Source organism: Centruroides vittatus, unplaced genomic scaffold (genome assembly GCF_030686945.1).
Source record: "Centruroides vittatus isolate TY-2023 unplaced genomic scaffold, ASM3068694v2 scaffold_386, whole genome shotgun sequence".
Taxonomy (NCBI): Eukaryota; Metazoa; Arthropoda; class Arachnida; order Scorpiones; family Buthidae; genus Centruroides; species Centruroides vittatus.
In genome coordinates, this window is record NW_027122706.1 from 7,196,360 (window position 1) to 7,221,807 (window position 25,448).

The 25,448-nt window shown below is 24.1% G+C and overlaps 1 protein-coding gene across 7 annotated transcripts in view; it reads right to left on the reverse strand.

Annotated features, from left to right (window-relative positions):
• The window catches only part of LOC136988835 (uncharacterized), a 163,168-nt gene that overhangs the window by 107,344 nt on the left and 30,376 nt on the right, over positions 1 to 25,448 (reverse strand). For 6 of the 7 annotated variants that reach the window (XM_067286798.1, XM_067286799.1, XM_067286801.1 and 3 more), the window contains one exon: positions 542 to 731. In XM_067286798.1, the coding sequence (XP_067142899.1) occupies positions 542 to 731 (190 nt within the window). Of the gene's footprint in view, positions 1 to 541; positions 732 to 5,774; positions 6,298 to 25,448 lie in introns of those variants that run through there. The other variant, XM_067286802.1, reaches the window with a different exon arrangement.

Below are 25,448 nucleotides of genomic sequence, written 5' to 3' on the forward strand. Positions count from 1 at the left end.
AATTAAGTTTTTCTTTGAAAATTTGATGCTGTGAAACATCATTAATATAGAGCCAATAAATGATGTAGTAGCTCAAAAATTCATCAATTTCAATTGAAACATAATTAGATCAATCATTATTTGAAAACCATTGAATTTAGAAAAGTTTAATTTAAAAAACAATGTCTAAAATTAATTTTTAAACTTAGCTTTATATGATGTGCCAATTCTATGATAGAAAATAATAAATAGAATTAATAAATAAAGTATTCATTTCATTCACAAATGACTATCTGTTCTATAGTTTTAGTATCTTATTTGTACAGTACATGTATCATTTATATACTTCATTAACTCTTTACAAACACATTGTAATTAATTAAGTGCAACTATTTTATTAATACAGTAACAGAATTATTAATTATCTAAGTAAACTTTTCATTAACTAACATAAAACATCGTTAAATTTATTAAAATAAAAAAATCATCGTCTAAATTTCATATAAATAAATCAAATTCATTACTGCAAAAGAAGAATAAAAGTAAATTTAATGTAAAATACCTGAACGTGGATCTCGCGGAATTAACCCTTCTTCTATATTCACTTCTTCACCTTCCAGAAGAGAGGCACTCGCTGTAAGATCCACAGGAGCTCCAGTGTCTGTCATATTAAGTTTAACTTCTTCGATGCCAAATTCATCCACTAAAGGGGATATCAACTCCCACACTTCCATGTGGCTTTCGCCTAGAAGCTGAAAGGAAACGAAACTATGAGATGCTTCCCTTTCTTCCCTCACCTGCCAGTACAGTCAGTAGCCTAAGGTAATTTTGAGTTTAAAGTGATGATAAATGATCTCTATGTAACAAAACCCGATCTAGTCATAAATTAATCTCTTCGTGCTTATCTAATTTAATGGGCGAAACAAACAACGAACAAAAAGTCAATATCTCCAATTTAAGAAAAAAAAAATTTAATGTAACATAAAAAAAATTGTGAGAAGAAAAGCACTTTCGTCATTATTTTCTTAATTTATGCATTGATTAAATCAAAGATTCAAAAACTATTTTTTTTTGTTCACGCTTATTAATTTTAAAATTTCAGTATTTTTATGTTAATACAAAACTCGTACACTTAGCGCATTTTATAATTTTTTCGGCAATGTTTACTTTGGAAATTTAATTGTAATTTTTGGATTTAAGAAGCCTATAAACAGCCGAAATAATTTTCTGCTTTAATCCTTCCATGGAGAGAGCAAGGATGCTTAACAATAACCATACGTTATAGTTCTCATTATTATAAAAGCTAAATGGTTAAACACTGCTCTTTAATGTTTTTAGTATTTATGTATTTAAACGTATTTATTTTTTATGTTTATAAAGTAAGTTTTACTACATATTATATTTGCTAATTTAAACATAAAAATTATGTTATGTAAATAATCAATTAAAATTATAATATACAATGTAAATATCTAATATGCATCAGTCTAATAGTCTTTAAAATATGCATTATTTAGGAAATATTTAATTGAAATTCCAAACTTAATAATTTTTCATAATATTAAAAGAAGAAACTGATTGTATCAACTGTAACATAAAATTAATTAGTAGATTTATAGGAATTTCTATATTTTGTTATTCAAAATACTACAAGGTTATTTATGTTTCGTAATTTAAATTTTGCCTTGAGCTTTACACGTTCAAGAAAATGGAACATATGAGAAAGGTATAGTTATTACTGTATATGCAATTTGAAAAATATCGTTCTTTCTGCTGATGACTGGTAAGCATGTCAGCACTAATTAGACAATGCACGAAAGAACATGAAATAGCCTAAAGCAAATGACAACCATTGCCCAAGGAAAAACTGTCATAATTCATTTATCTACTTTTTTTTTCAAAACAGAACGAGATTTCAGAATCGAGCATTAATTATCATTCCTTAATAGGATTAATAACCTATTTGTTAAATTTCATCTTACGTAACTTTCTTAGATAACATTTGCTGAAATAACAAAATGATCATATTCTTACTTCTTCTTGTCCTTAAAAATCGAACGGTTGCAAAATATCATTTTTCCTATTTTAACAACAGTTTCTAATAACTAATTTTAATTATATATCCATAAACGACTCAATAAGATGTGGAAATAAACATATATTATAGAATATAATGTATATTGATAAGCGACATTTAATAAAAATAATTATTATATTTGCAATGCCTAGATTATTAGCATAAGTAAGTAAAGATTATATTTCTTGCAATTTACTATATTAATAGGAAAAATTACATAGCTCTGTGTCTATTTTGGCTAAGCATTTATTAATATTAACACGATAAGGATTTATATCATCTACGATAACCACGTCAAACGTTAATTTATACTACATAATTAATTATAAAATATTACATGTAGGCCAATTACAAAACTTTCTTGTTGCAACGAGACCTAATTGATAATTGATAAATTTGTTAATCTAAATATCTTATAAGAAAATAAATATTTAAATTATTTAAATTTAGTGTCTATGATAAAATTGATGCGATTATATTTTCAAAATTTCATGTGTATCGAAATTATTAAAATGATTTTCTTCGTCTAATTATTCATATAATTTCACATTATTATTTTTTATGTTATTCTTTTATACCTTTCAAACTTTGATGTAACTGTCACAGGATTTCTTATATAAATATGTGAGAAAGTTTGATGCATTGGAGTGTATCATCAATTTACAAGAAAACAATACGATGCGCTACATATTACTCGTACTTTTTTCTTAAATAACAAGAATCTTACTTATAAAAATAAAAAATTTCAATTATAAAATGTTTTCCTGTTTGTAAATAGTACTTTGTTATAGCACAACTTCAACTCACATCTTGCGTGTTCAACACGTATTTACTATAATTATAAATATCATGACGTCCAGACCATCAAGATATTTATAGGATAATAAATTAAAATTATAGTAATTATTCAAAATTGAAGTTTGTCAAAATGTTTCAGTAGAAATCTCGATAATAATAAACCATCACGAAGAAATATGTAGAAAATAAATTATTATTATTATTACATTTAATAACTCGAAAATAAATATTACTTATTTTATTTATTATTAATGATAAATGGAAAAAAAATGTTTTTATTTATAATTTTTTTAGTATCTAATTGTATAAATAATAAATGTTCGTTTTTCAATAAAAAAAATTACACTTACTTCCTAACTAAAAAATTGGGCAATGCGAAATATAATGCATACATAATTCTTGAAATGTAATTAATTTTTAATCAGTGTTAATTAATAAATATTATTACTGTTTTAAGTAAACAAGTCTTTACATTTCTATAATGGTGAATTGATTTGGTTTAAAATTATCTTCCATTTTTCGATTGTTTTAAACTATTACATTTTAGTTTAATTGATTTAGAACAAAACACAGTTGTTTAAATGATTTTAAAAAATTTCAAGTAGCTTTTCCGGGACATTTTCATACATAAAACAATGAGAACCTACTACTAATTATATATTTATGGACTGCATGGTTCGTATGGTACGGAATACTTTTATAACAAGCACCGAGTTACCTCGAAACTTGAATTGATAGCTATAAAAACGGTTGAATGAGATGAAAATTCATAATTAATTATTATTGAATTATAGTATAATCTTTTAAATATTGTTTATTTCGAATGAAGAAGAATAAAATGTTCTATTTTTCATTCATTCGAGAATTATAAATTATCCTTGATGTTTCAATTAAATAAATTGAATTTATCCAGAATTATATTAAAAGAAATATACTTAAACAGTATTTATTAAAGCTATTTTTAATTTCGTTTGAGAATATTAAATTAAATATGCAAAAAATATAATAATTATGTGAGTTACAACATCTATAATCGCTACTTTTTTTAGCTAAAAACTAAATGTTAAACTGCTATTATAATTTTCTAAAATAATTATTGCTTTATATATTTTTCAAAATAAAATATAATGCGTTTAAAATATTTATTCGTGGCCCATTTAACACATATTTTACGGATTAAAGCTATTTTAAAATACGCTTATTCATAAATAGCAAATATTATTTGTTTTCATTTATAAAGACCTATTTAGATCTTTAAAGATATTTTCTCTATAATCAGTTAAAAATAAAGTTATTCAAGAAAAAATTATAATTTTTTAAAGGAAAATAACACTTCAGGAAAAGTATTCAATTTTTATTAATTATTATTGATGAAAGAAGTAATAAACTTTTTCTATTTTGATTTTTATTTTTTAACTTTTAATTAATTTAATTATAATAAACGATTAAAATCTATCACATAATGTTTAACTATTGAATCTCGTGCAATTGATTAAGATTTTTAAATTTAAAAACTTTTCTTTGTAATACTTAGTTTAAAAAATAGTAAAAACTGGTAAGAAACAGGAACCATTAAAGTATTCACAATTATAAAAATCATAAACCTTTCATTTGAAGAAAGAATTTTGCTTAACTTTCAAACATTTTGTATTTATCAGTTACAAAAAGAAACACATTAGCATGAAATTTAATGAATATGTTCCAGATTTTTGGACTATTCTCGTGACATTGTATAATTTACAGGTATCACTAGAAACGAAGGTGTTTGGCTGAAAGAAGACAATGCACCATTAGCGGACACATCAAGGAGACTCGGTGAACACTTGTCCACATCGTGACTAACATTGATTCTCCCGTTTTGTAACTCGCTTCCGACAAGTGGAATCCTTTACTTCTCTATTAATCTATAATAGAGATCCATACAATACTCACTCATGACAATGTTGCGCCATTATAAGAATTAAATATTTCATTATCGTATAAAGTTCACTTAGAAATACTATTTGTTTAACATTACATGTCTATTAAACTTTATTTATTTATATCTAACTGGAAATATTTATATATTAACAATTAATATGGTTATATCTTAATTAATTTTCTTGATTAGAATCCGTAAATAAATGATAATTTAATTTATAACTAAAATATGGCCAAGTGATTGAAGATGTTCTTAATAGATTGTCATTCTTTAAAGTTGATTAATCTTAGTAGAGAGTTCAATGCTAAATGTTGATATTTACAAGAATATTATATAAAGAAACGTTTATCATTGTCTATTTTTCTTAGGAAGAAACAAAACGAACGCAAAAAAGGAGTGAAAAAGAAAGGAAAGAATAAGAAGTGCACCATACGGCTTGAGATAGCGACAGCGTGCATGTCATACACCGTTGCATAAACTTAACAGTTCAAAAACTGGTTAGTGAAGTCAATCAAGCATATCTCGTCGACATAATAAGCCGTGTATACAGTTGTGGGACATGTTGCTATATATATTGGGCATCCGTAAGGAAACAGGTTTGATAATTTATGTCACATCTTACAGTGAATAAGAGGGCACGCTGTAAACACGCAGTTTAATTTGTATCTTTTTCTTTTTCTTAACTTTACATTAACTAGGAAAAAGAAGATAAATGAGTTTTTACTTCTAGAAATTTATTCAAGATTGTGACAGTTTCCGAAAACTTTGCTTTATTGATACAAACAAGCGGGTCTAATCTGTTTAAAACTTAGCAATTGGGGAAACAACACTCTATTTTAATATAAATCATTTTTAGCAAATAGTTAATTCCTATAACGCGTTAAAAAATAATCGGAATAAGTCTATATTAAATTTTTCTACATAATTAAATTAAAATAGATTAGATTAAAAGAATAAAGGAAAGAAAATAATAATAAATTTATAAATTTAAACACTAACTATGTTAGAGAAGGGAGAGACTACATTCCTGCAGCTTCATGTATTGAAGTAAATCCTCAGATGGACGACACAACAACACACAGAGTCACGACATGGAAGCTGTAATCCGAAACAGAAGCGACAGAGAGAACGGGAAACTTGACGTATCCACAACCGGAGACCGAATGACGACGAACGGCCGAGCGAATGAGTTCACGAACCTCGCTAGAATGCCTCCAGGCTCTTACTAATCCTAACTGGAACTGTGCCACGGAAAGACGGAGAGAGCTTTGCCTGATTCATCTGCACAGAGTCGCATGGTCTGTTCGAGAACACCCACGTTACTTGTGTCAGCGACTCAATGACGCCTTACTTGACTATTCCTCAAGTTCGTATTGGTTTTTCGGATAGTTCGGTTCTCGTTTTTCTTAGAAAGATTTTATCTGTCGCAAACAGGTAAATGCCACTCTACAAAACAACTAGTTCGACCACACAATAACTTAATTGCAAAATCACAGATTCTTTTTCGTACATTCTTACCAAAACAGGAATAAATAAATTAAATTAAGCTCTTTTCTGTATTAAGCTTATTGCAAGAAAATTCTACGATTTATTCAGGTTAACTAATAAAACACGCTAGAAATCACAAAAAAGATAGCTTTATAATTCGTAAACAAGGAAGCTTAAACTAACAGGAAAAAATAAATTAAAATAAAATTCAGTTAAAGATTTAGTACATTAATTAATTTGTTAACTAAAATATTGAAACTTTTTAAAAGATGAGGATAAAAATTTTTAATTATATTAACTTAACAAAAGTCACAAAATAAGATTTATGAACTATAGAATAAAATAAGAATGGATAATTATTGACAATTAAGACAAGAGATATAAAAAACACAAATGAAAACAATAAGAACTTAAGTTCATTATTTTCTTTTATTGGCCTTACATTTAATTAATTTTAAAAGTACACAGAGAAATAGGCTAGTTTGTATAAGAATATATTTGAATTTTTTTACATAAAATATTTTAAATCGAATATTACAAATAAAATATTCGATTTAAAAATATGAATTTGTAAAGAAAGTTGTTTGTAATAATAATAATTAAAAAAAATAGAAGACATTTTTAAAAAATATTTACTTAGCCAAATATATTCTTTCCGTGTTTTTCCCCATGAATAAAATCAAATCGAAAATCACCAATGAATAGCGTACATTTTTATTTAATATGTAAATAGTTACTATTAAAATATTATATTTAAATTCATAAAAGAATTATATTAAAGAATTTCGAAAGAAATATATTTTAAAAATTACATGAAATTCAGAATCAATATTAAGAAAAAAGTACAATCAACGCAAGAATGTAAATAATATTCTTCCATGGATGAGTTACCACACAGTCTTCGTGCTTTTATGAATAATTTTATGAAATCAATTTTAGACAATTCCAGGAAAACAATTCCGTGAGTAAGAAAATATAGTAAAGGATTAGCAAGAGATCATCGTGATCAGTGTCCAGTGACAAATTTCTTTTCTACTTCTTCCCAAACAGCGCTACTTAATGTTAACTGATGGACTTACATTCGATTTATCATTAATCATGTAAGCTTGGCTGACTATGTTATTACACATGTATCAGGCACCATATATGGTATGGAAATCATTGTTAGTATTTGCATCATTTGAATTGTTCGGTCATTATACACTTCGATTGGGTCATGGACCCAAATTTTAGGAAACACGAATTGTAAACAGAAGCCCATTCAATAAAACTATTTTGAAATATGAATTTTTATAAATAACACTTTAAAGATTTTGTTTACTGTAATTAAATTTTACCCTTGAAGGTTCAATGTAACTATTTTCAGTTAAATTAGAAAGTACTTTTATTATATTATTTATATAAATGTTGTAAATATATATATTTAGGCGTCAATGTATTTTACAAATTAAACAAAATTATTTCGAATATGTTTATGATAAACTGTTAGATTCAGACAATATGAATAACAAATATACATATTAAATTATTCATTAAGAAATACTCTATCTGATCACTTGATTTTCACTCATGCTGGAAAATGTATAGTTTTTATACCGCAACTAAACGATAGCAGTTTGTTACGAGATTTTTAAGGGAAGTAAAACTACTTGTTGAAAAAAACAGTGAAAATGTAACATATCCCTAAGGCAAGTCACACACAATTTATCTGAACTGGTCACTTTTTCCGTTTTCTCAGAAGATATATATATTTAAAAAAAACAGTTTGAACCCGTGGGATTTATCCGATTGGTGTTGAGTCATGCATCTCAACGATAGATTAACCTTATATTACAACTAATTACGATAACGTTATACAGTATTTATCTAGCGTAACATTAGCTTATTATCTTAATAGCATTAGTTTGATGTCTAAATTAGGTCAGTGTTCATCATAACGATCTATCTTACCTACAGTTCAAATTATAAAATTAGAAAGTAACTATATTGTTAAAACTATTTAGCTTATAATTGAAGTGATTTAATACCGTACTCAATTTATTTGGCTGTTTATCTTCTTATAAGATAAATTATTTAGTTTATACTTTTCGTTTATTCACACTTTTTTTAATAGAGTGTTGAGAGAATGAATTTTTTAAAATGAATTGAAAGTCTATATTATGTAGTATACAATTTTGATGATAAAAACAATGTGCTTTTATCGAAAGAATAATGGATCTTTGTATAGAAGTACACGCGACCGCTCTAAGTACTTCTTTGGAAAAGGAAACAAGATATCTCGCCTTATAATGTAATTACATGGCCAATAATATTCTTTAATAAATTAGTAAAGTTGTAATCTATGATTTAATTCAGATAAAAATAAATAAATAATTTGTACAAAGTTACTGTAATACCATTTTTTAATCTGTTTATTAATTAATGAATACTTGTAGTACGTATTTATCAATAGCACGACAAACAAATTGTAAATAATCGAAAATATATAATTAATTAAATATATTCATTTATTTAAGTTTAAATCATTACTGATATAAAAATAAATTAAATAAATAATTAAACCTGTATAGACCTAAGTTAAGTTTTAAAATCCTATAAGAGTATTAAATAGGATTTATTTTAAATAAAAGCAAAATGTATTTATGTAAATTATTTATTCCTATATTTGTAAATTCCTATATTTTGTATTCAATTCAATTCAAAATTCAATTTATTGTAATAAGGAGACAAAGTTTTGAAGTTTTGTATTAGTAAATTCAGATTTATAAGTTAACATTTTTAAATTTTTCATGGAATAAACCGAAAATAAGTACATGACTATAAATCAGGTTAAAACACTAAGAATAATTAAAGATCATATATCCATATAAATATTTTTCGATGAGTAAATCATGATGACTCATCACAACTCTTTATATACTCATGGCATTGAAATGATAAAAATTAATCTGACTAAACAGCGTATAAAAAATAAACAAACTTTTCGAATTTTTTATCATCATCTATTAAATATTAATTATATAAAGAATAAAATGTAATTATAAAATGTTGCATAAATAGAAAGATTTAAATATTATATCAATTAAATACTTCAAATACAACGAAACACTGTTATGAAATTTTTAGGTAATAATATTAATTATGTATTATATTTTTAAATTTATTTTTATTACATTATATTTTTATATCATTACAAACATTGAAAAGTTATACATAATAAAAAAACTATACAAAAAGATTTTTGATACGTCATTCATTCAGTTTATAATAATCAAACATAAAGAAATATGCCACCTTAAATTATGATTTCTTTTCAGCTGAGTTTCAAGTAAAATATTAGCATGTAAGTATGCATTTATTTCTCTACAGTAGCTTGTAAGGAAAAAAATTTAAAAATAATAATTATTTTGTAGCAGAATAGAGAGGAACGTAAAGAAATGGAGTTTCTATTGTTAAGCTTTTTGAATAAGATTCTTCTTGTTAAAATGTAAGGAGGAAAAAAGAAAGAAAAAAAGTTAATGGAGTTACTACATATTGACTTTTCTTCACTGTAAAGCTAGCGTACATTGCGTGCTAGCATTTTAATACATTAATGAATTCTTGTCTATCCATGTTTTACATATTAAAAACAAACTTTCTTTTAGTATAGTAATGATTGATGTCTATATAATTATTATAAGATATACTGTAATATATATGTACAGTGCGTATATATATATATAATAAAATAAACTATTGTAATGTATAAAATAAATAAAACGTATTTTGAACTTTTCATTAAAATTTTTTCTAATTCGTAGATATTATGAACATCTCCGAGCACTTTGAACTTATAGAATTAAAATGGCATTAAAATAGGTGATTCTAAAAAACCTTTCTGATTTTAAAAATCAGTTTCAGATTTTCCTATTAAGCATGAATCAAAATATATAGACATCTTTGTACATGGTACACGTATAGACTAGCATATGTACTCGTCAAAATCATTCTGATTGGTTTTGTTTCATTATTTACATTGTTTTGAACAGTGGAAAATAAATCAGGATGAAATCTACATTTCTGTGGAGAGACAGCAGGATATCAAAAGCTTTGCGCCAAAAAATGGCAGTTCTACAAACTGAATATGATATAAATATTTATTTTGTAGTAAAGTTTTATAATATGCGGTAAAATAAAAACAGAAAATAAAAAAATAAATTAAAAGATGCACTACTTTTCTTTTAGATCATTAACAAATCAATAAAGACGGATTCCTATTTTAGGCCGATTATACCTTACTTTCAAATAGAAGGAATTACTTTTTTCTGTCCGATTTCAGTTGCTATAGATTCTTATAAAATTGTGAAGATCAATTTAACTTGTTGAGTGTAAATGAAGATTTATTTTATTCGAATATCATCTGTCGGAAAAATTTCAACAAATTGTTTCAAAACCTAACAACGAAGCAAAGTTCTGGTTTAAAGTATTTTAAACAATACATTCAGTTTAGTAACACGAATATCAGCTTCACGTTTCAGCTGCTTGATTTACTTTACTGAAAGTGCTTCCGGTGGTATTCATTTCTAAATTTTACGCTGTTACATCATCTACTTTGGTAAACATGTTCAGGCTTCAATACCTGAAAACTGACATCATGTGACATTTTCTTGCTGATTTTCGAAATGTATGAATCGAAGTTAATAAGAAACCACCTTTAAAATTTAAGTTTTAAAGAATAGAATTCAGAAATCAAAAACACCGAGAGACCGATAAAAATTAAAATAGATTTAAAACATGTTAAACACAGCAGCAAGGAAAGTTGTTTACAGAAGCTAGTGATGAACAAAAATGAAGCTATTTGAGCAAATATGGAAAAGAAGAGAAACAACGAAACTTTGTGTACAAATTTACAGATTTGTGAATGGAATTTTGAAAATGAAAGACATTCAATAGTTTTATCAAAAACTATATAATAGTTTTTAAAATCGTGTATGCTATAAAAATTCATTAATATTGGATTTCATTTAGAGAATAATTTAAAATTTAATTCATTTACATTTTAAGTTATTTTTCTATATATAACAGTTGTTTATATTATTAGCTTTATTAAGTATTCCATTAATATATAATATAATTATTATTCAGTGATAGTGATAATTTCAACTTTTATCACTTTTATGTGAAATATATATTATTTTAAATACAAATGTTTGCTTTGTAATTTAAAAACTTGAAATAATAATAGACAAAAAAAAATTTATAGCAAAACTAGGAACTGTTCTCTATGTTTAGAATACAGAAACTATCTGTTCTAAACTATTTATATTTTTATAATTTAACTATTTAAGTATTTATTTCTGAAAACAAAATTGTATCCAATTTTTGATTGAAACTATAGCGAATTTTATAGACTGTTGAATTGGTTCTTTGTTCACATTCCTCAGCCTCGCTTCCCATTTGAAGTTCGGTGCTCATAATAAAATTTTTTCCATTATGGAAGCCCTGAGATCACATCAAGAGCAAGCATTAAAAATTAGCCTAAAAAATTTAATCAATTAATTTCTGTTTTAATATGAATATTTTTTGCAAAATAATTGATAAAGTATCCATTTAGTATTAATCTATTTACTATAAAAGTTTAAAGTATAATTATAAGGAAATATATATGAAATAATTGATATCATTTATATCTTTCATTCAATAATGCTTACTAAAGTCCAGTATTGATTTTTAATTGAATAAAAAGAAGTTATTTAGAAAAATATGAATTTATGATAAAATCCAAAAATAAGTTTAATAATTAATTTATCGATTAATTATGGAAATTATTAACATTATATGCAAAGATATTTTAATTACTACTTTAAATTCAAAATTAATGTAAAATGTATAATAAAAGATGTACGAAATATAATGAATTTTCAATTCCTCGATGAAGAAATATAACCGTTTTTGAATTTAGAGATTGAAATTAAGTTTTCAGATTAATTAAATGGAATTTTAAGATTAGTAAACTTATTACGCTTCTATATTTAGTTTAATATTTTTGAATCTGTTATATTGTATAGAATTATCTATAAGAATCGTAAACGAGTAAATATAAATGTGAGTGTGGAACAAACAATTGAATTAAGAGCACTCCAAAAGAAAAAAAAAAAAATTCTTTCACGAGCATGAAATGAAATTTATTTGATTTATTCGAAAGACATTCTATTTCTTTTTAAGTCTACAAGAAAACAAAATGCCTAATGGAATTCAAGCAATGTAAATTTCCTAATGGATCTTCTTTCTAATTTGATAAATTTTAATGAAGTCTATTCCCAATGGAAAAAAGTTCTTAGGAGTTATTTCAAAATGAAGTTTAGAATAGAACTTGAGATTATCTTTGCTTGATGCCTATTTGTTTTTTGTTTTCTGGTTTGCCTCTTTTCATTTTAAATTTTAGAAATTTGGAAACGTCATTTGGTAATAAAAGTAATAAAAATACCATTATTATTACCAAATTTTATTTAGTAATATTATATTATAATACAGTAATATTATTAAATTCTTTTAGTCACTTTTAAGAGAATTTTGAATTAATTAGTAGTTAATATAAATTTTCATTTATATAATTTATATCTACAGATTTTATATTTTCATTAAATGAATTTTTACGGACATTTTATAGATTTTTTTTACACTTTTATAATTAGCTTTAAACTTAACATAAAATGAAAACATTCTGAATAATAAAATGTTTAAGCTTCAATTTCCCTATTCCAAAATGTTTATTTTCTAAACTTGTTAAAATATAAAAATTGATTCATTTCTAAATCAAGATCAAGAAGAAGCATGACTTAATTTGATATTATCTTTGAGCGATGGAAACAGGCGTTGATAATACGTAAATTTAATTGTTACTATCAAAAATATTTAAAAGATTATAAAGATTGCTTTCGAAACGTTTGCAATAAAATGCTCTTTTAATATGAAAAACATAAAAACTAAAACTGTTTGAGAGTGGATAGTATCAATAGTTAAAGATAATTTTTCACTACTTTTTCTGGTTAAGTAAGCTATTTTTCTTCAAGAAAACTTGTTTTCGATAATAAAAATTATGTAAGTTTTATTATATTCCGAATCAAAACAAATCGGGTCATTCCACTTTTTATTTATTCCGGATATAAATATTTAATTGTGATAGATCATCGTATACAATAAGTTGAAAGAGGGTCATTCAACCAACTACTGAATTACACTTTCATCCACGACTTCGAATAGCCAATGTCGATATAATGTTCGAGTTCTTTAATCAATAAATAAACAATCGAATAAACTAATTAACTATTTATTAATTGTTTCTATAAAATTAATTACATATAAAACTAGTTATGATACTAATGACTATTTATTAAAATAAACTTTTAATTTTAATTCAGAGAAAATTTTATAAATCCTTTTCGCTATAGCTTTTTCTCCAAAGTGTAATTAAATGTATTTAATATTTATATAAAATCAAATAATGGCTTCTTCATATAATTTATTTAAAAAGTGATAAACAAATATGCCGTTTCTCGATTTATTTTAGAAGATATTAAAACAATGTACTTTTTAAAAGAAACTAGCTGTATTTATTTCTCAATTGTGCAGTTAGCGAATATAAAATAAAGGTAATTAAGAGTATTAGGAGTAGGCCTATAAAAATCTAGTGAAAATAATACTTAATTTAAATTGCGAGATGAAAATATAGGATAAATTGCATTATTTTAAAAATTATACACTTTAAATCAAATTATATAATTTAAAAATTAAATGTAATTATAATTAAATGATAAAATTAAAATGATTCTTGCAATCATTCCTATTTATCTCATTAAAATATTTAATGAAATTAATATTTAATATATATATATATTTAAAAAAGAAATATTAATATATATAGTATAATAAATAAATGAGATAATATTTTATGATTTCTTTATTCGAACACTTTTTTAACTTTAAAAAGTAAATCTATAAAAATATAATTTACATTAATAGATCTGTATTTCATTTTGTATAGTGAAAATTATCACGAATCTCTGCCATGCTAAACGTGTCTCGAGTTTAAATTTCTATCGATCCAACAGAGAAGTCAATGTATGTTAATCCTCATACTCTCTTATTCAGCGTCCATTGCCCTTCGTCATACATGCAATTTGAATAACAATGAAAGCTCACAGAACATTCGTTGTTGTATTTAACATTATCAAATAGTTGCCATTTCTTATAAATGTTTCGATTAGAACATTAAAAATAAATAAATAAATAAATAAATAAATGAAATCATTTTTTTTTTTTTGAAATTTCACTTATACCCGAAGAAGGTTATTCTCTTTCTAAACTTCATATATTTATTTTCAGGTTGCCAAAAATTTGGTAATGATTTTGTTTAGAATCAATGGAGTGAAGCCAACTCCCACAATTAAACAATTAGGAGTATAATGGAAACGGGGACCAGGTTCCCGTGCGGTTCCCATTCTCAGTGTACGAGCAATGCTGCATAAATTCCGCATATTCCACTAGTGAGGCAACTAGCAGCATTGTGTATATTCTCCCGCTATTTACTTATGGGATCGTATAGAATATGTCTTGTAGTTTTGCATTTTTATAACAATAATTTAGTTTTTTAAAAAGACCTAAATAATTTTTTTAATCAGATGCTTTTCGTTAGTAAATAATTCGATTTGTCTGATAAAATTATTGTTGAGGCCGGGTCCCTCTGTGGCCCTAAAGACTAGCCGTCCCCGTTTAAAATAGATATATTTTAAATGAATAATTTGACACGTAAAAATAAATCTGAATAAGAAATGTTATAAACTTTTAAAAAGTTATTTTTAAGTTATACTTTGATTTTTTTCCCCCTAGAAGCGTAGTGTAGTGTATAAAGTGTATATAATTTAAATATCTGTGGAATTAATTTTATTTATTATATTTTAATTATTATCAAATTATAATATTAAATAACAAAAATCATTTTAGTCTATATAATTGTTTTATCTTAATTTATGATCGCGGGATATTTTAATAATACAAATCGACAACATATTAAATTTAATAAATAATAAAGCCATATATTAAAATAAAATATATAAAACCATTATCACATTTTCTTTTATTAATTTCAAGATGTGCAACTAGTTATAATAATTAAATATCACTGTTTATTTCAATCGTTTGTGAGTATATATGGAAGGATTTCATTCATTCATTTTCATAAGAGGTTTCAAGATGTCAACTTTGTTAAAGTAAATGATTACTCTTATTTATCCAAACAAAGACCGAACAGTAATAAATGACTGTAATTATATTTCTGTCACAGAAAATGAATAAATGAAACTAATAAGATCACAAAGAAAAATCTTAATTTTTCATTTTTTTTTTTTCTTAAATTTCTTTATTATTTTGTAAAAACAAATGATAATATATCTTAGCATTACTCTCCCAGAAATTTAATTTCGTAGAGATTTAAACAATTTTATGGAAAATTTTAATAAATTCCTATTTTTTTATTTTTATCTCAAAACATTAATTTGATATCATTTAATTTAAGTTGCGATAAGATCAACTTTTTAAAGATAAAATTCCTCTTTTCACGAATAGACGAGCTCTATGAATAGTGAAATGTTAATGTTTACGACAAAAAAAAGGAAAAAAAAAAGGTAAAGAATACAAGGTCGTTTGGAAGGTCATTTTTGGAAAGGTATAAAAACAAAAATCTATACTTAAATATAAAGATTTATTATAATACTCATGAGAAACGAAAACTACTTCCTGGATTCTTCAGCGATAAAAGAGTTACGATTATATCAGATTAAAGATAAATTCACTGGAACGAATTTTCGAAGGAAAAATGCTTCTGGGTCTTTTAATAACCGGATAAGTAATTTAGCTTTAGGCAGCTAGCTGCTATCATGGCTTTGTCTTTTTATCATACCTCATCGTCTATAGAATTTATAATGATACAGAAACGTGACGATATGATTAAACATTCGTCTTACATTAACAGTATGAATCGAATACTAACAAGTCATTGTCATTTAGAAAACGTTTTTGTTTCTTTTATTGAAGATTTCTAAACTCCGCAACAGACAAAATGAAAAATTTCACAATAGTCTATTTTAATTCCAAACTAAATTTGAAAATGTGACATTGACATATCTTATAGAATCCTATAGAATAATTTATTAATACGTTTACGAGAACAATGTTATATATCCGGATGCGATAAATAACTGAGAAACAAGAAGTCTAGACAAAATAATATACTGCTTTACTATTGTTTGAATAAAGTATTTTCGTTATTTGTAATTTATTAATCTACTGTTCACATAAAATTTCTATGTACACTTTTAAGTTTTTTTCTCAATAATTTCCTTTTTTATGCAGTTATCAATATAATGGAATAAATAAAAAGAAAACAAATGAATTTGCATCGTAGAGAAAACTTTAAATATAGGTTTATACAAAATTTAAGCCTACAAGCGATAAAAAAATGCTGTTTTAAAATATATCTTTCATTATTTAAATTCATAAGAACCAAATTTATTGCTTATTTTTACATTACGAATCTTAAGTTATCTGGAATCTAAACGTTTTAAAAATGTAAATCAAATGGAAATAAACTTTTCAAGATTTATAAAATAATTAAATAATTTTAAAACTTTAAAGTTTATAAATTTTTATAAAAAATTATATCAAATAATATATAATTTTCTAAATGTTTATAAAATTAGATATTTTCAATTCTATAATAGAAAAATGAATTATTGACAGAAATTCATCAAATCCTCTAAATTTTCTTTTAAAAATCTATCCTATCTATAATGAATGTACAAATTGACTTTTTAAAAAAATAAATTAAGATCTCAGAAAATGTATTTGAAACATTAAATTTATAAAATTTCTATCCAATATTAAATCTCTCAGAAACGGAATGAAACGACACGTTAGTAATTTAAACGATATTTAATATATTTAAACATATTTAAAGTTCTCAATATTTTAGCTCATCAATTAATAGTACTGTTACAGTATTTATGTTTGTTTTAACATTTCACTTAATAAACAGCACAACGATTTAATCATAATCATTATTGTTATAAAATATTAAACTTAACTTTTCAAAGATTTTAAATTTTAATGTTATTATATTTAATGAGACGTAAGCTTATTTTATAAATTACAGATCATCATTTAATCTTTTATTAATGCTCGTTTCTGATGATAAAAAAACGTATAACAAACAATTCACGTAGAATAATTTTATTTTAATCCAATTAGTCTACTTAGTTGCAAACACAATATTTTTTTTTTTTTTTTTTTTTTTTTTTTTTTTTTAATGAAAAGAGGATATTAGAATAGATAAATAGATTCTTCAGAGTTTATTGGGGCGGCACTACATACATATTTTAACATAAAAATGAAATTAGATGAACTTTAATTGATAATTTGTTCAAATTTAATTCAATTTAAACTAACCTTTTATTAATTACAACACAAATATTCTGTTTTAAATTTAGCTTCTTTCACTTAGTTCAGTATAAGGATTTTATGTAGGAACTGTTGTATTAAGTTTAAGAAGATACGTTCTGTTGTTTGCGTGTGACTAACCTATTATGAATGACGAAACATGTTTTTTAAAATACAGGGTGGGAAAGAAAGTCATCTAACACCCCCGCTACAGAATATAGAATGTACCCAAAGAATGTTCTGTACATTGAGTACATCAGGTATCGTTCATAAATTGAGGTAGGTTTGAAGTAGGTCAGTAAAATCTTTTAGCAATCAATTCCTTGTGAAATTCTAACACTAAATATGTCACACATAATTCCCATTTACAGTTTCGGAGTTTCATTCAATATGGTCGTTATCGAGCCGTGCGTTTAACACACATCAATCAAAAAGTACAAGAGTTATTAAGCATCAAAGAGAGCGAACAAAATCGTTCCCCCTACACACACTAAAATCCACACAAAAAAAACCCTCCAAAGTTTTGTTTTTAAATTTCTCGACATTTCTATGTCCCTGAGTTCAAAAATGTAAAAATCTTGAGGGGTCATTTTTGACCGATCGCCATACAATCCCTCTGTTATACATAACAGCCTCGAAAATCAAAACTAAATTTTAAAATGCACATTCGCATCATTATAATTATATTTTTTAGATGAGTTGTTAATGATTTAATCATTTTTATACAATTACAAAAATATTTGTTGACAGCTCAAAATGATAATTCTATGCAAAAATAATAAGTGTTTTTATATATTTATGTACTGTATAGTACTTCGCATATAAATAAAATTCATATCTTTCTATGTGGTTTTCAGTACATATTTCTTCAATATCTTTACTTTTGAAAATATGCAAATATCTCTGATAAAAATTATTATTATTTGCATTTATTTATAACTCGAACAAATACATAGCTTAAATCATTTTCACATAACAATGCATTGAACATACTTTATTTAGACAAAAATTTATGATTTAAATAATAAAATGGTGATAATAATATATACTATTGACAAAATTTTAGAGATAAAAACTTGAAAATTTTTTACAATTTAAAATGAATCCTATCTATAAAAAAAAAGATTCATTTTAACATTTCATTTTAAATAGAGATGGAAAAACTACAAAATAATATAAAAAATTAACGTTTCTATTATTTGAATTAATACTTTTATGAATAATTTCTGAAATCAAAAATAATTATTCACATTTAATATTCTTGCCTCGTATTACAATTTTCTTCTATTGCACTGCTCCAATTACTCTCATTACTTACGTACAATTTACTCAAACTTGTTTGTATTTTAGCTTACCGTTGACTACATTTAGCATAAAATTTATGCGAGAACTTATAATAATTATAGTTAATTAATTATAAAATTAATTAAAACCATTACTTATAAAATATCATTTTATAAATTCATTTAATTTTCTTAAGTACAATATTTGAATTAAGTGCAGTAAATTACATATATGAAAGTTGTAAACTAAGTATAAGTATATACTGGATATAGATAATATTACTAAAAAATATTTACAGAAGAGAAAAGAATAGAAAGAAATAAATTAATATAAATCTACACTTCTTCAGAATTACCAGAGTTTTATTATGGCATCTCTCTTAAATATTTCCAAAGTTAACAACAAGAATAGAAATAAAGAGCTAGACTTTAAAAGTAGAAATTTTGGCTTAATAATATGAATTAAGAAGACTTAATTGAGACCTGTAATCTCAAATAATAGTTATTTTAAATATTATATTATTGGCAAAAGATGTTTCCAACTTTAAATTTACTAAAGTCTATTGTAAACTGTATATAATTTAGACATATATTTCGTATTAAAACTTGATTTACCATCAGTTAAAGGTACAGTACGTATTAAAAAAAATCAGTATAAAATTATTTTAAATGCATTTTATAAAAGTTTAGATTTATAATAAACAAATATTTTATTGAATTCATTTTTCATATAACATAAAAGAATAACATTTAAATTAAATATTAGGTAAGCAAAATTATCAATGGTTAGAAACCAAGCTCAATATTTCTCATATAAAATATTTCAACAAATGAAACGGTATAATAAATATAAGCAATGTTAACATATGCAGTACAATAACTGTATTAAAATTACTATAATTTAATGTAAATATACTGTACAAAATCATTTTAAATAACCATTTTTAACCATTATTTTAAGATATAATACAAATATAATTTAAAATAATGGAACTGTACAATTACTTTCATTCATCACAATTTTTTAAGAATAAAACATTTTATGAATAAATGAGAAATCAAAGTTTAACGTACAATTAAACATAATTTTTATTCTTTAAAAATAATAATAACTGTAACCAGTAATTTTTAATATAACAATTATAATTAAATAGAAGGTTCTCTGTCTTCTTCAGGACTGATAAAAAAGACTACGCTTCATAATAATAGGGTGAACCGTTAATGAATATATTAACCTTGGAAAATAGAAAAAATAAATAAATTAAAAAGTTTGTATGAACATATAAAAGATGCAACGTTTAAAGGAATTTGAACAAAAATAGGTCGAGAAGATGGTCTAAACGTTCATTGGCTGCAACTTGTGGAAAGTTTTATATAAATGCATGCCGTTATCTGAGAGATGCGATATCGTGAGTAAGCCTACAGGACCCTGACAGGAATTTAATTGTAAATATAATTATAATCTAAATAAAGAGAAAAGAACAAGCAAGCGTGTATTTATCCTCTATCCCCCGTTCGATCGTATTAAGCCAATTTTATCTCCAACATATCATCATTGAATAGTTTATAGTTGATATGCTACTTTTATCAAACACAATTGTATGCACAGTGTATTAATACTGGTAAAAGTAATTCTTTTAAATTATGCATCTTCTATTTTTTAAAGTTATTCTTATTAAAGAAAGTGGTATTAAAATATATTGGATGATATTCTTGTCTGCTTAGTCCTTGTCAGTCAGAAGAAATGTGACTGTTCACATCGGAATTCAAAAAATACGTTTTTTAGTTTTTAAATTTTCGATATATTTCTGGACTAATTAATTTTTATATACATATTATAATTTATATTCAAATTAGTAAAATTTGAATAAATGTAAATTAATGATCCTTCATGAAAATAAATGTTAATATAAAATAAAAAGGAAAATTATTATGTGTTAAAATTTGAAAAAAATTATAAGATCTCCGGATGATTATCACATATTAAATTTTATTTTAAATAAATTCTTAAATTAAAATTTGAAATGTATAATTTTTATAATTCAATTCATGAGAAAATAAAGTTATGTAAATTAGTCTTCAATTATATATTGCATCTGATGAGATAATGAATGAAAATTTCAATTAGAACTTATCCCAAGTTTCCAAATACTAAAAAAGAAATAATATTTATTTTAAGATTTAATGTTTAACAAATCTTAATAAATAAAGTATACAAGATGTTCTTGAGCTTATTTAAATACTCCTGAGAGTTTTTAAATTTAAAAATTTTCTAAAGTTTATTAATTCTCTGATAGTTTATATAAATTTATGAGAAAAGTCATCATAAAATTCTAAATTATTCAGATAATTTTGCTTCTGGTTACAAATTAAATTATATTTCTAATTAATTAGCTATAATTATTATATTTTGCTTATAATTGATAGAAAAATGTAATTTTTGTATTTATAAATTATATAATATTTGCCCTCCAAACATTTACTTAATAAAGATACGAAACCACAAATCTTTAGAGACATTTTAAATTCTTTGGTAAAGATATTTAATCACAAATCGTAGCGGCCTGTTTAAGAATAGACCTTGAAAAGATATGAAGAGGAAATTATAGCATTTAAGATGTCGTACTTTTGTGACGAAGAAAAAACTGTAATTTAAGAATGCCTAAATGTAATCAACAGATAATAATAGTTAAATAAAAAAGTATTATGAATGATAAAAGCGCACAATTGATTGATATGCTCTTTCCTGAATGCGCCAAGTACATACAATATTTATGGAAAATGTTGATAACTGACTTACTTTTTACAATATTTTTTAAACACGATTTCACGTTTTCGTATTTTTAAGCATATTTTAATAGTAAATTCTACATTTAAAATTATTTTACATTGCTTTTATCTTTCTTTCAAAATAAACCATTCCAAGTTGGTTGTTTACTGTTTCCACATCCGGTTGCATTCATATAAATGGAAAAATTTGCATAATTAAATCGCAGTTTAGAATAAAACTTGTTAAAATACAGTTCATATATTAAAGAAAAGTATAAAGTAAAAAATGAATATCGTATTTTGACCCTTGGAATTTTATATGTTTAAAATTTCATTTATTGAATCCATGTAAAGTTTGAATAAATGTTTTGTTAATGCTATATTATTCAAATAATCATAGATACAAGTAAAATATCAGTATCTTTACATCATAAATTTTATGTGAATTTTAAATATTCTTATAAAATTTTTGAAATTCTTCTATCCGAATGTTCGTTTGTATAAATGGATTTTTTCTAGATTTATGAAATTAGGAACTTTAAAATTTCTAAATATATTTTAATTTGCAAAAATAAAAGTTGACAATCTTATTTTCTGCTCCTTTTTGTTGAAAATAATGGGTCTTTCAGTTTTACTTTAATGAATTTTGATTAGATTTGAATAAATTTTAGATTTTATATACATTATGCAAATAGTTTAGAGTTTTAAAATCTTTTCTCTCTCTTTTCTGTTTGATGTTGCATATAAGAATAGATTTCTGAATTTGATTACAATAACTTTTAAGTGCATATTTTAATACTATAAATGTGTACTTTCTCTTTTTATTTCACTATTATATTTAAAATGAGTTGTTGCTATGAAAACATCGAAAAGATTTAACTTAATTTCAACAGTTGTTTCGACTTATCCTCTTGGCATGTCACATCTTCCTGAAACAAGTGAATTAAATCTAATCATAAAGATAAGTCCATAAATATTTATGGTGTATAATAAAAGATTCATCTTCTAGACATATTATATTGATATTTTCTCCAGAAAACTTTTAAATTTGCTTATTTTATTTAAAACGTTATCAAAAGACAATATCAATCACAATACACAAGTTAAAGCTCAATCAAAAATACAAAATACATAAATAATTATGTAAAAAAATCAATCAATCTATACAAATATTCTAGAGAAGTTATCTTTAAAAGCGATTAAAATGTCGAAAAGTACTTTAATAAAATGCCAAAAGTAAAAAGTAAAAGATAAAGCTGATAACAATGAAGCAGGACATTGGCATTTTTATATTACACGATAACGAAAATATTTATATTATGAAGCTGAATGTATCAAATCAAATAAATTTATTCAAAGATTAAAGTAGAATAATTCATTTTATTTGCAAGTTAGTATTACTAATCAGCAGAATTTTTGCAATTTGTGCAGCTGTCGCGATTTATTTCTAGAGAAGAAATTAGAAAAATTCAAAAATTAAGTATTAAATACATATTTTATTATTGTTCACGTTGTCTTGGTTTATAATGTGTATACAAAAGTTATTAGACAAAATACAAAATAAGCATTTAAATCAATTTTGTTACAAATCTACTTCTATTCTTCCATTCTTCCCTCTGAATATGCGATTTATTTTCGACGTGTATTTCAGTTTTTAAATCTACTGTTATAAATTGTATAATTTTTATTTACGTAAGAAAACATTACATAATTTTTTAATACATCAGATTTTTTAAATAAAAATATTTTTTATATTTATATTTACAACATTTTTTCTCAATACATAGAGAAGAATTAAAGTCTATTATATAAATATACACGTTATGTTAGTAAAATATGTGATTACTTTATTCTTATTGTGATCTTATTTAATACTCTAATCTATTTTTCACCATTAAAAATTTAGAAATACTTCAAAATTTCATAAAGTAGGAAATTACTCGCATGACTATTTTAAAAAGTTCATAATTATTTATAGATATAATAATTCCCCAAACGTTTATGATAATAAAGGTTCTATGTAATAATAACAGAAAATGAATGAATTAAACATTTACTAATATAGAAAAGGTAAGTATACATTTATTCCATGAAAGAAAAATTACGCTGTACTGTAAAGTATTTTTAAATCTCTGCTAAAACATTAATAGATTTATATTGAATTTATAATTTTATTATAAATCGATTTACTGTTTTAAAATACTGTCAAACCTCCGAATAACGGCCATTGATGGGAACATTTTTATGTGCCTATCAATGGTTATTTTGTATACATTTCAAGAAGAAACGTTTCTGGAAAAAATTATCGGTATTTAGAGGTGGTCGTTATTGGTGTTCAACTATACATACATAAGTTTTTATATAGGAAATTTTATAAGATTTATACTTGAAAATAATATTACATCATAAGCAATTTATAATCCAGCATCGCGACAATAAAACGTAATATTTCGTGTTACTTTACAATTTTTCGAATAAAAATTAAATAAATAAGCATTATTTCTTCTAAATTTCCTTCATCCAATATTTATTGCGTAAGTTCCAATGAACATATTACGGAATGTCTCATTTCTATTTTTCAAAATTCGTCATTTAAAATATAGTCCCATTCTTAGATGTTATCTAAAGAAATCTGACATTACCACACTTAAAACAGCAATTTATAGACAAAACATTATCACAAGAAAAAAAGAACAATTGCAACATTAAATCTCCAGTACGTGATTAGAGTGACAAATGAGTCGGATATTTAAAATGATTCACTTTCTCTGCACGAAATGTATATATATTTTTTTGTATTAGATTTTGTTTTCAGACTATGTTAAAGAACCTATTTCATATTAGCGTAAAAATAATGGTTTTATACTAAAATTTCAGATTTTATCGTAAGTTTATTCTATCTGTAATTAAACATAAATCTTTACTCTGTTTATTCAGTGCTAAATTTTTTTGAATAGTACATATAAATAATGGATGGACATGAATGGATAGAAAAATAAATTTTGTTATTGTTTAGATAAATATTTATAGTTATAAAATATATTACTATTTACTATAATTATTTTCTGCAAATTTAACGTTACAAATCAATTAATCCCAAGCTGTTTATGATAAAAACGGCACGCAAATATTTTAAAATTTTTCAGTGTTAACATAGGTATTTTATACTACATTTTAATTATTTTATTTCATTAAAATGTACAAATACACACTGTACCAAATGTAGAATAAAACTTAAATTATTATTTCGTTTTCTAATTATACAATTTAATATTCAAATAGCACTAGAATTAATTTTTAAAAAGTCTATATATATATTTAATTATCTACAAAACCTAGTTTGCTTGACGCAGGATAGCCAAGACTTCAACTAGCTGATCTGGATTCGAATATAGATCGACTCAGAAATTTTCATGAGTAGGATATATCGGGCCCTGTTTCTCACTATTCAGTGTACAGTGGGCTTTACAAAACTCATGACATAGATAAATGTTCTCTTAGTGCTCACGGGTAGGAAAGAGTTTTAAAAAATCCTAGCTTACAGCTTTTAGATCTAAAAAACAGATAGTATCAGTCTACCGAAGATGATCATACAGATATATTTTCAAATAATATATTTCTTTTTGTATCATAGATATGCTCACTTGGCATACCAATCATT